The 13099-nt window shown below is 36.4% G+C and overlaps 1 protein-coding gene and 1 pseudogene across 9 annotated transcripts in view; both read right to left on the bottom strand.

Moving 5' to 3' along the window:
- Positions 1–13099, bottom strand: part of YEATS2 (YEATS domain containing 2) — a 109128-nt gene that overhangs the window by 76701 nt on the left and 19328 nt on the right. For 7 of the 9 annotated variants that reach the window (XM_033855542.2, XM_019946103.3, XM_033855536.2 and 4 more), the window contains 3 exons: positions 5869–5986; positions 1806–1903; positions 1193–1285 (listed from right to left, as the gene is read on the bottom strand). In XM_033855542.2, coding sequence (XP_033711433.1) covers positions 1193–1285; positions 1806–1903; positions 5869–5968 — 291 coding nt within the window. In that variant the 5' untranslated portion in view covers positions 5969–5986. The remainder of the gene's footprint in view (positions 1–1192; positions 1286–1805; positions 1904–5868; positions 5987–13099) is intronic. The other 2 variants (XM_033855537.2, XM_033855538.2) reach the window with 1 other exon arrangement.
- On the bottom strand, positions 6022–13094 carry LOC109551885 (large ribosomal subunit protein eL29 pseudogene; annotated as a pseudogene).

The following is a 13099-nucleotide window of genomic DNA, read 5'->3' as shown; positions in this document are numbered from 1 at the left end:
CAATCCTATCCCCATCCTTTATAACTGGAGCAATCTAGTGGTAATCACATTAACCATGACTAAACTTAGTATCACTAACAGTAGCACAACCTGATACTATGTCTCCTAATGTGATACAATATGAAGTATACAGCATTACCTATGAAGTACTATCTCCAAAAAGACTCAACCTTAATCTAATCAAATCTTTAGACTTGACTCTTATTTTACAGAAAAATAGAAGGAATGAAGGAACAACCCAAGGGGAAAAAAGTCCAAAATGTGGGACATTCTACAACATAAATGGCCTGGTCTCTTCAAATAAGTCAATATCACAGGGGAAAAAAAGGTGGGAGAACTGTTCTAGATAAAATGAGACAAGAGAAACAAAACAGCCAAATGTAACCCATGAACCCTGATTGGATCCTGTCCAAAAAAAAACAAAAAAAACCCCCAACTTTAAAGATATTTTGGGGACAACTGGGAAAATCTGAATATGGACTAGTTATCAAATAATATTAGGAACACATTCTCTTAGGTATTGTGACTACACAGAAGACGAACGTTTAGGATTAAGTATTTAGGGATGAAGCGTCACGATGCTTGGAACTTAACTTTTTAATGTTTTAGACAAAAATAAGATAGATAAAGCAAACATGGAAAATGTTAAAACTGTTGAAGCAAAGTGATGCATAAACAAGTGCTTATTTCACCTTCTCTATATATTTGAAAATTTTCACAAAAAGTAGGGGGAAATATCAGGGCTTCTTGAATAGAATAAATCTACTGAAACTAACAATTGCCATTCATTAGCAGTAAAAGGTCAGAGAAAAATCAATCGATCTATAATTTATTCCAAAGCCATCCATAATCAAATGAAGAGGAATAAGGCAAGTTAGAACAGGGTCACACTCATCTTTGTATCTGCAAAGCCTAGCAACAGTGATAACAATTAGTTACAGAACAATTAAGTAAAAAGAAAAAAATGTTACTTAACGATTAATGACAATGTAGAGGGGTATAATTAAAGGATATGGTTGAACACAATGATAAATTTATGTATATTCCCAGGAAGGCAGGCTAGGATTCTTGAATTCGAAAGGTCAATATAAGAAATGTTTTGAAGGCAGGGATTTCACATCAAGACTAATTTAATTTCTCTTCACACAACAATATGGGTGGCCAGAAATGACTGCATATGAGGAAAACTTACCTCAGAAACTTTCAGAAGTCCTGCAGAAGCATAGTAGTTTGCAACAATGCAGGCACGAAGTTTATCCATCATCCTTCTTGCCTCAATTAGTCGCTAAAATAAATATTACTTAATTACTTAAAAAAATGGAAATGACAGAAGAGATATACAATTTATAAGAAATGTAAATGAACCCAAAGGTTCAACTTGTCTAATAATCAAAGAAAGACAAATAGAAATGACCATTTTCCACCTATCAGATTGGCAAAATATTTTTAAAAATGACAAAATACGATGTTTGCAAGAGTATATAGACATATTAATATGTATTTGTATGTATATATGCATATTCATTGAGAAATGTCCACAAAGATATTGAGCACAAAAGCAAAGAGGAATTATCTTTTGGGATGGAATTTCAAGTGATTTTTTTCTTTATCTTTTTCTGCAATGTCATTTAAAGAAAAAAAAAAGGCACAGGTCTTTTTTTCCAAAAACGAGAAAGCTACTTTTAAAAGAACAGCAAAGGGGAAAAATATACCATAACTCCATCTCAACAGATTTTAAAAAATGCATCATACATAGTTTTTTTCAATAGTTCTGTTCCTTTATTTTTAATTTAACATCATTATACCTGGTCAATGACCTCAATTTCATGTTCCTTATTCTTCATTTCAAGTGCAAATTGTTCCTTGATAATAGTCTCAATCTTCTGCACAGCAGCATCTCGAGCTGCACAAAGAACATACAATAATCCAACGTCTAATTAATCAGTTGCCGCCTTGATTCAAGTCAGCAAGCAACAAAAGAAACCCAGGAACAGTAACTCTGAAGTGGAGAAACCTAATGGTCATCACCTTAATCAATAATGAAAAGTTAACATCACCAAATATTCAAGCAAACTGACCTCGCATGTTTTCTGATATGATGTACTGATAAGACTCCACCACTCTGTGGCATTCCTGCTAAAAATGCTGAATCTAATCACAGCGAACATCAGACAAACCTAAATTGAAGGACACTGTACAAAATAACTGGCCTATACATTCAAATACTAAAATCAAGAAAGACAAAGAAAAGTTAAGGACATTAAAAGAGACTAAAGAGATATAACAACTAAATGCATTGTGTGATCCTGGAGAGGGGGAATAGTTATAAAATACTGGGACAACTGGTAAAACTTGAATATGGACAGCAGATTAGATAATGTAATGTAACATGTTAAAATTTCCTGCTTCTGATAATTGTACTGTGGTTACATAAGAAATTTGTCCTTAGGAAATACACATGTGTTTACAAGTGTCTAATGTATCTTCTGATGATTCTGAAAAAATGATGTGCATATATACCTGCATGCATACATGCATTTGTGTAGTATGTGTGTGTATGGATTGGGGATGGGGGAAAAGAATGATAAACCAAATGAGGCAAAATGTAAACAATCGGTGAATTAATCTGGACAAAAGACATACAAATTCTCCTTGCAATTTTTCTGTTTGAAATCACATCAAAATAAAATTACCAAAAAAGAAAAAGAAATCCATGAAGATTCCAAGAGAAATACGTGGTGACTTCTGAAAAACCATAACCCCAAGGAAAAAGAAAGTAAAGAATTAGCTAGAGGAAGAGGTAGTCTGTGACACAAGAGCAGTTCATAAGAAGGCAGGAAGTTAGGATCTAGCATGCAATTCAGCAGTTTCTGATTACAACTACCTGAAGGAACCAGCAAAGAAAGAATTCAAAAGGACAGAAAATGTCTCTGAAGGCAATTCAATTCAGATGACTACTCAAAGTAATATGCAATTCAAAGAGTTAAAAACATCAGATATGAAATGTAGTTTGATTACAAGAGAATAAAAAAAGAAGAGAAGAAAAAAAAAAAAAGAAGAGTCGAATGACTGCTTGAAAAACCTGGGATTTTGCATAATGATCCTGTGTTTGTAATATGAAAAAATCACCACCCATGCTTTGGGGTGTAAAAAAAATTGCAGACAAAATTTGGACCCTTAATCACCCATGTCATTTTCTCCCCGTAAAATATGCCACTAGACTGCCAATTTAAAACTAGTGCTGACATATGGTCACCTTATTTTTGATAATGGAGGCAAGAATATACAATGGAGAAAAAACAGCCTCTTCAATAAATGGTGCTGGGAAAACTGGACAGCTACACGTAAAAGAATAAAATCAGAACACTCCCTAACACCATACACAAAAATAAACTCAAAATGGATTAAAGACCTAAATGTGAGGCCAGACACTATAAAACTCTTAGAGGAAAACATAGGCAGAACACTCTATGACATAAATCGCAGCAACATCCTTTTTGACCCACCTCCTAGAGGAATGGAAATAAAAACAAAAATAAACAAATGGGACCTAATGAAACTTAAAAGCTTTTGCACAGCAAAGGAAAACATAAACAAGACAAAAAGACAACCCTCAGAATGGGAGAAAATATTTGCAAATGAAGCAATTTACAAAGGGTTAATCTCCAAAATTTACAAGCAGCTCATGCAGCTCAATATCAAAAAAACAAACAACCCAGTCCAAGAATGGGCAGAAGACCTAAACAGACATTTCTCCAAAGAAGATATACAGGTTGCCAACAAACACATGAAACGATGCTCAACGTCACTAATCATTAGAGAAATGCAAATCAAAACCACAATGAGGTATCACCTCACACCACCAGAATGGCCATCATCAAAAAATCTACAAACAATAAATGCTGGAGAGGGTGTGGAGAAAAGGGAACCCTCTTACACTGTTGGTGGGAATGTAATTAATACAGCCACTATGGAGAACAGTATAGTGGTTCCTTAAAAACCTAAAAAGAGAACTACCATATGACCCAGCAATACCAATACTGGATATATACTCTGAGAAAACCATAATTCAAAAAGAGACATGTACCACAATGTTCACTGCAGCTCTATTTACAACAGTCAGGACATGGAAGCAACCTAAGTGTCCATCGACAGATGAATGGATAAAGAAGATGTGGCACATATATACAATGGAATATTACTCAGTCATAGAAAGAAACAAACTGAGTTATTTGCAGTGAGGTGGATGGACAAATAAATTTACATTTAAAAAAAAAGGGAAGCATCCTACCAAACCTACTTTGAGAAAAATTCTGAAGAATAAAAATAAAATCTTTATTAGGAATTAGGTTGAGAATGGACACCAAGAAGAAGAACAGCAAATTGGCACTTAGTAACAAACAACTGTCCCTGCTTAGGCTACGTATTTGTGAACTTACATTAGATTTAAATTGAAATTACGATGCTTCCTAAAACAATAAGTTTTCCCTTTTCTTATTTTTATTACAAAAAAGATATGCCATGTGATGCATTTGAATAATGAATTTAAGTTTCATGATACTTTCATATTTATCTGGCTTGTTATTGAAAGCAAATGACGTATCCTTGTAAATAAAATTACAACTGAATGGAGAGAAAAGTTGCAGTGAAATGTTTATATTGTTTGGAACTGGATTTAATCACTTCCGGTACACAGAGACTTTTGTGGGGTACATATGACTTGACTGCACTGACACAGACAGGAATTTCCTTCACCACTTAACCTTGGAGGCCTGATCTCTGTGGAGCTGCAGCACCTTATCTATGACTTTGAGACCTTCTTCATCTAGCTGTAATAACTTACATAGATTTATTTTTTAAATAAACAGTAATGAATTTTAGCAGTATTTTGATTTAGAAACTCAAATATAGCCACTTTTTTTGAGACAGCTTAAAACATTCTGGGTAACTACAGATGATCTGGTCTTCAACTAATTAAATGATCTTGGGCAAGTAATTTAATGCCTCTGAGCCTTAACTAAGCCACCACCAGCTAAGTGCAGAGATCGGTGTTTCCCAAATTTCCATCATTCATATACCACCTTCAAGTTACCTACCACATCTGAGAACCATGTGAAACATCTAATTAACGCCATTAAATAGTATTTTTAAAAAGTGTTAGCCCTTGGGGGGAGGGATAAATAAGGAGCTTGGGATGAAGATACACACACTTGGGATGAAGATACACACACTACTATACATAAGATAGATAACCAACAAGGACATATATGTATAGCACAGGGAACTCTACTCGACATTCTGTGATAACCTATATGAGAAAAGAATCTAAAAAAGAATGAATATATGTATGTGTATAACTGAATCACTTTGCTGTACACCTGAAACTAAAACAACATTGTAAATCAACTATACTCCAATAGAATTAAAATAAAAAAAAAAAAAGTTAGCCTTATCCTAAGCAGTAGCCATGAAACTGCAAGTCTGATAAGACCATTCTTTTCTATAGACATTAACATTAACGATTAAAATAAAAAACCTTAATTCATGTACCACCTATAATCATCTCACATATACCACATTGTAGTACACACATTGCTAAGACTTTATGATTACACCTAACACACAATGATAGCTAAAACTTAGAGCCTGTCTCATTACTGACGCTTTCACAGTCTACCTGATTATGTTCCAGCCTTTTATGCCACACATGGTATATTACTATTAAACAGAGCACTTAGCTAATCCCTCTCACAAACCTCTTCAAAATATACACAATAGTGGACATGCATTTCATTTTAGTTCCTATAAATCTTATAGGGAGGCATATGTCAACAAAGAAATAATTTCCTAAGGCAAGTGAATTTCTACCTGAATTCTCAATTGCTTTATGCCGCTTATTTGGAAGGGCCACAGATACATCTTCATAATCAGGGTCAGTTTCTTTGACTGTTCGCTTGATTCCAGACATGATGACATTCGTTCTTCACTGTGAAGCAATAATACATTAATTAATAACACTGCTTGATATCAATACATATATGTGTACACACATACAAAAGGAATATTACATAATACTGATATTTATAAGTCTGTGTAAATACACATACACATCCCCTTTAAAGCTAAAAACATAACTAACTTCAAAAGTTCACTGAAAAAAAAATCATCATCTGTTACAAAGCATGCGTTTCCCTTTCAAAAGAAAATCCTTTAACAAGGCAGCACATTGTTCAGACCTTCCAAAAGGAGCCAGGCTTTCACAGAAGGGACCTCATATAGAAAGAAAAGAAACCAGATTTTCATGAAAACATGGTAAGCCCACAATATCCTGGAAACCACAATGCATCAAATATATTACAGAATATAGCTCAGTAAATAATTTATTATAGAAATCCTCTCTCTGGTACTTACATAGTACATGCTATATAACAAGTACTTAATAAATATTATTGTTACTGATCATTTATTATTATTCATAATAAACAGAAACTGTATAGACTTATATTAAACTAACAAGCTTGCAATATGGTAAACACGTCCTAGGTATACAAGTCTTTAAATAAAACTGTCCCATAAATCTTTAGATCTGCATTGTCCCAATACATTAGCCACTAGCCATATGTGGCTCCTTAAAGTTAATTAAAATTAAATAATATTTAAAATTCAGTTCCTTTTCCTACATTTCAGAACACTAGCCATATTTCAAGTGCTCAATAGCCATCAGGGCCAGTAGCTACTAAATTGGACAACAGAGATGCAGACCATTTTATCACTGCAGAAAGTTCCACTGGACACCGCTCCTCTTCCAAACTGTTTCACTGAGCACTTATTATTTCATGAGTCAGTTTAGGAAATGCTGTACAGATCAGCACTATCCAGAAGAAACATAATGTGAGCCACAAACGGAAATAAACATTTTCTAGTGCCCACATTTAAAAAAGGAAAAAGAAATGGGTGAAATTAATTTTAATAATATATTTTATTTAACCAATGTACCCAAAATACTATCATTCCAATGATATAATCAATATAAACGTATTAACAATAAGATATTCTACATTCTTACCTGTGTACTAAGTCTTTTACACCTAGAGTACACCTTAATTTGGACTAGCCACATTACAAAGGTTCAATAACAACCTGTGGCTGGTGGGTCCCTTACTGGGCAGCGAGGGTCTACTGACAGGTAAGAAAACAGGTCCAGGGAGGTTAGATGAGTTGCCCCTTAGAAGACTGATCTATGACAGAAAAGACAAGAAGAGCTCCCTAATTTCCAAACCTCTCCTCTACCACTGATGGAGGTTATTTACCTAACCAAAGGCAAAAATACACAAGATGTATTTATTGAGGTAATAAACAGTTTTAAAATAAAATTAATGAAAATAAAATATAACCCAAAAATAATTATTTTTTTATTCACTCAAAGTTGAGACAGAAATAACAATTTAAAAGCCTCTCAGCTCTTAGTCCAGTTCTTTCACCAATCTCTGAGGTAGACTCACTTGATTCAGCTGGGAGAGACTCATCATGTAATGATATGTATGTAAATCCTGGATCTAGAACATTTTTCCTATAATTGTTATTTTGTATAATGGCCCTAAACTTTAAAATGTCCTACCTGCCCACCCCCCCCAAGCATTTATAAACATCCTAAATCAAGTCATTTAATGTTTGTTCACAATCATTACCTACCTGCTCTAATTTAGAATATAAATGAATATTTTTGGAGAAGTCCTGAATCCAACGATTATTTTCTGTTTTTAAAGCTTATAAAAAGTGAGAGTAGGGTATTGTTCTTTTAGCCTTCTCCATTTGGTCGGCAACTAGTTATAGACAACCTGAAAAGATCTTGGGCAATTACATAAATAATACTTTCTTAAAAATCAATAAACCTCACTCCTTTTTCCCTAATGCAGACAGAAAAAGAACAACAACAAAACCTCCTACTATCAAGATAAACCTGGTATCAGAAGTAGATACATCATAGCAGATCTCCAATCTGTTTTGCACCATACCATTTCCTCAATGACTACCTGTCTTCTACAGTTTACCAAGAGTCTTACTGGATTATCTGTAAAAATGAGTGAGTCCAGCATCATCTTCACTCATCCATTCAGCGGACTTCATAATCTCCATATTCTCCTCCCACACCCCCTCTCTCCCCACGTACTCTCAGGAGTAATGGTGGCTCCTCCCCCAAAACGTTGGGGATTCTTGAAGAAAACAGTATTTTGTTTTACCCTCACTTAAGGGATAAAGCAAAATTCTCTTTTGACTTCTGCTCTAAAACTGAGAGAATAGAAGGGAAAAAAGAGAAGATTTTGGAGGTGCAAGGGGGTGGGGTGGGTAAGGAAGAAACCACCAATGAATTAACTTATGCTGCCAAGGTAATTCACATTTTCATGCAGCCCCTGTAATAAAGCCTTTCCTGTCATCTTTGGGCACAGGTTTGAGCTCCCCCCGATAAACATGTTGAGGAAGATTTAGGTCTGTACTGAGCATTTTTAGTAATTGAGGTCTGCTTCTGTTCTACCAAGAACAATACTAAAGAACATACATGCCACATTCAAGTATATGCTACCTAAGGCTAGGCACATCTGCCAAGGCATGCTCTCACCATGATGTAATAAGTAAGTATGTGGAATGTGTAACAAATGATCCATGTAATAGTAAGTTTTGGATTCTTCTTGTCTTTGAGATTTATGAAAAGGAAATACGAACAGTTGTTAGATATTGTCAGGTTCAACTTTGAAACAAAATGTCCTACTAATCCTCTTAAGGGTTTGAATCAAATGAAATTGAAAAGAATACTGATGTGGTAAACTGTTAAAAAAGAAAATCAGTTACTGTTCATAATTTGTCTGTGAGAAAGGATTTTCTCCATACCATGGGACCAAATCCAAATACAGAAATGTATGTAATGCTGATTCCTCTAATTTAAAATTTTTCTCTCATTGAAATAACTTCTTTATAAAAAGTAAACACTGGCAATTTGAACTTTAAAAAGACACATTCTCCTCCCCCCATGTACTGCAATACAATGTAAGAAAGCAAAACCACCCTGTATCACACCCATTCAAATAACATAAACAAGTCTAAGTTTCTGAGAAAGGTTAAATACCAAAAACAAAACAAAACTTTTTAATGCTCTATACTTTGAAAAGAAAAATAATTTTTAAAGGAAAATTGTACAATTTAAACCAAAAATTATGTAATATAGAGTCACTAGAAATTATTAGTAAAAGGTCTTAGTTCTCATGTTAGAGAAGACCTAAAATCTCTAGAATCTAGTCCTGGAACCCTGTCTTGCAAACACCACATCATACAAGATATGGCCAACTCTTGGGTAAAGGAATAAAATCTGATAAATAATGTTCCTGGAAACTTTACTAAGTGAGGTACCTTCTCAATATATAAAATTCTGTGATCCTCATGGCATTTGAATCTCACCAGAACCACTGTATTTCGTGCTTTCACTCAAGATGACTTTTCCTATCTGATTTAAGAAGGGGGATGGGGAGCAACAGTACAATCATTTTCCATCTGCTTCCATACAGACAGATGCTCCTAACATGTTAATAATGATTTTATAATTCTTTAGCCCTGTCCTTTCTGTAATTTTCATTTCAAACATTTTCCCCTCTGTAAATAAGACAACTAGTGCTCCTTTATTAAACATGTGAAAGAGAGAATGCATTCTCCTCTATTAGCCAGATAGACATTTCAAAAATGTCTACAAAAAACAAAACAGGAGAATGGGTAAACAAATTGTAGTATAACCAATGAACTCCCGATCCAACCAACAACAGGAATAAATCTTCATTATGGTAAGTAAAAGAAGCCAGACACATAATAGGAGCACATACTGAATGATCCTATTTACATGAAGTTCAAGAACACACAAATTAATCTATGATGAAAGAAAACAGAATAGTAGTTGGGGTGCTGGTAGTGGAGACGGACTGAGAAGAGGAATAAAGACTCTTTCTGGGGTGAACTATTTTATATCTTTTTTCCCCCTATTTATTTGTACAAATAGCACAGGAGGACACCAGTCCCATGCAGACAGCAGCCCAGGGGTCACACCAGTCCTTCTGTCCTCACATTGGTAGATAAAGGCCTCTACTCTGGAGCCTTTGTGGGGGCCTAGGCAGCTTTGGGAGCCTGAGCTGGACTAGAGTTGGAGCTGCAGCTGTACCTGCAACTGCGGCCTTGGCCTTGGCCTTTGGCCAGCAGAGCCTTAAAGCTTTAGACCCTTAGCGATACGGGCACGAGCCTGTTTCCCAAACTCGGGGTGAGCGATGTAGGCAAGCTGACTGAGGTTGTGGCTGCTGCCCTTTGGGATCTTGGGCTTGAACTCCTTGGGCTTTACGAGGGCCTTGATAGCCTCAGCATGTGCACTCATGACCTTGGTGTTGTTGGCATGCATCTTCTTTAGGCCCTTCTTGTGCTTCTTGGCAAAACACATATTTCTCAGGAGCTTGGGGTCCACCCCCTTAAGAGATTCATATCATTGTGATTGGGGTTTCTTGATGCCATTTCTGTGCCATTTTCGGGACTGGTTGTGCATGGTGTGGTTCTCGGACTTGGCCATGTCTGCACTGGAGCCCACCAAATTTTTTTTTTTTTTTTTTTGGCTGTGTTGGGTCTTCGTTGCTGTGCGCGGGCTTTCTCTAGTTGCGGTGAGCGGGGGCTACTCTTTGTTGCAGTGTGCGGGCTTCTCATTGTCGTGGCTTCTCTTGTTGCAGAGCACGGGCTCTAGGCGTGCAGGCTTCAGTAGTTGTGGCATGCAGGCTCAGTAGTTGTGGCTTGCGGGCTCTAGAGCTCAGGCTCAGCAGTTGTGGCACAGGGGCTTAGTTGCTCCACGGCATGTGGGATCTTCCCGGGCCAGGGCCTGAACCCATGTCCCCTGCACTGGCAGGCGGATTCTTAACCACTGAGCCACTAGGGAAGCCCCAAAATATTTATCTTAAAGGTGTGGGTTACACGGGTTCATGCAATCGTTAAAAACTCATTCCAACTGTACACTTAAAATCTGTGTATTTCACTGTATGTAAACTGTAGCTCAGCTCAGAAAAGGACTATACAAACATATCTGAACATGCCCTCTCCTGCTTGAAATCTTCCAGTGGTTTCCCATAACTCTTAGAATAAAATCATACTCCCTAACATGACCTACAAAATGTTACATGAATTGGGCCCTGCCTGCTTCTCCATCCTTAATCATTAAGATCCAAACACACTGATTTTCTTTCTTTTTTTTTAAATGTTTTTTATTTTTGTTCTTTTTAAAATTTATTTATTTCATTTATTTATTTTTGGCTGCATTGGGTCTTTGTTGCTGTGTGTGGGCTTTCTCTAGCTGCTGTGAGCGGGGGCTACTCTTCGTTGCGGTGCACGGGCTTCTCATTACAGTGGCTTCTCTTGTTGCAGAGCACGGGCTCTAGGCGTGCTGGCTTCAGTAGCTGTGGCACGTGGGCTCAGTAGTTGTGGCTCGCGGGCTCTAGAGTACAGGCTCAGTAACTATGGCGCACGCACCTCGATGCTCTGCAGCATAGGGGATATTCCCGGACCAGGGCTCGAAACCGTGTCCCCTGCATTGGCAGGCAGATTCTTAACTACTGCACCACCAAGTAAGCCTTGGTTTTCCTTCTATTCCTCAAAAACACCTCAATCATTCCCTAGGGTTTTTGGACTTATGGTTCCTTCTGCCTGGAATGCTCTTCCCCCAGGTTAGCTTTACCAGATGCTAGCTCAAATGCCTGCCTTATCAGAGAAGGCCTTCCCTCATCATACTACCGAACACAGCTCTCCCCATATTCCCTCTCCAAAGTTCCTGGAAGGTCTCAATAAATTATTTACTGAATAAATAAGTGAAGGGATAACTAAAATACATGCCAAAATATAAATACCCACAGGGAACAAACTACTAGCTTTCATCATTCTTCCTATAATACTTACAAATCTATTTGTTGATACTGCTATACCTTCAAAGGTATTATAGCTAAATGTTTAAGATAAAGGGATATGCAAAGAAATTACACACAGACACATGCAAACAAAAAGCACACATGGCAAGATTACTGGCAGAGAGAATAATTTAAGGCAAAAACCATTTGATACAAAAAAGATTGTTACTATTAAAAGACATAATCATAAAGATATGTCATAAACTATAAATCAAACAGCATCATGTCAAGACATACAAAACACAAAACCAGAACTACAAGAATTTAAGAAAATCATAAGAGAAGAATTTGAACGTATGTCTCTCAGAAATTTAAAAGATCAAGAAGACAACAGATGAAAATACAGATGATATAGATAATACAATTTACAAGCCAGATTTAATATATACATACAACTCTGAACCCAACAAAAAATATTTTAAATAGCTAGAAAAATTCATTAAATTAAATTATGTAAGTTATATGAAGAAAGTCTCAATTACTGCAAAATTAGGAAATGTTACAGCTTTATTCTCTGATTTTGATAAAATTAAATATGAAATTATTAACAAAAACTCACTATGATATGAAAGAAGGAAATTTCAATAAGACTATTTAAAAATTATCAGCAGGGCTTCCCTGGTGGTACAGTGGTTGAGAGTCCGCCTGCCTATGCAGGTGACACGGGTTCGTGCCCCGGTCCAGGAAGATCCCACATGCCACAGAGCGGCTAGGCCCGTGAGCCATGGCCGCTGAGCCTGCACGTCCAGAGCCTGTGCTCCGCAACGGGAGAGGCCACAACAGTGAGAGGCCCGCGTACCGCAAAAAAAAAAAAAAAAAAAATCAGCAAAAAGGAAACAATATATCTAAACCTATGGAGATGTGGTCAAAAGGCATCCTCAGAGGAAAACGAGAGACCAGTTTTCATTTGTGAATATAAGCAGATACAAATCCAGTCCAGCAGGGTATTAAAAGAACTGTGCATCGTGACTAGAAGGTTTTATTACCAGCAATAAATAAAGCATTGGGGAGCTCCAGAAGCAAGGTGATTTGAACTGCATAGGTCTAACATTGGACCTTTAGAAATACATAAATGCAACTGACTTTCAGTAATCCAAATACATATGATCCATTTCATGAATTATACCTTA

This window comes from Tursiops truncatus, chromosome 4 (genome assembly GCF_011762595.2).
Source record: "Tursiops truncatus isolate mTurTru1 chromosome 4, mTurTru1.mat.Y, whole genome shotgun sequence".
NCBI classification, from domain to species: domain Eukaryota; kingdom Metazoa; phylum Chordata; class Mammalia; order Artiodactyla; family Delphinidae; genus Tursiops; species Tursiops truncatus.
Note: the sequence above shows the minus strand (reverse complement) of the source record. Positions and strands in the feature narration are given on the sequence as shown.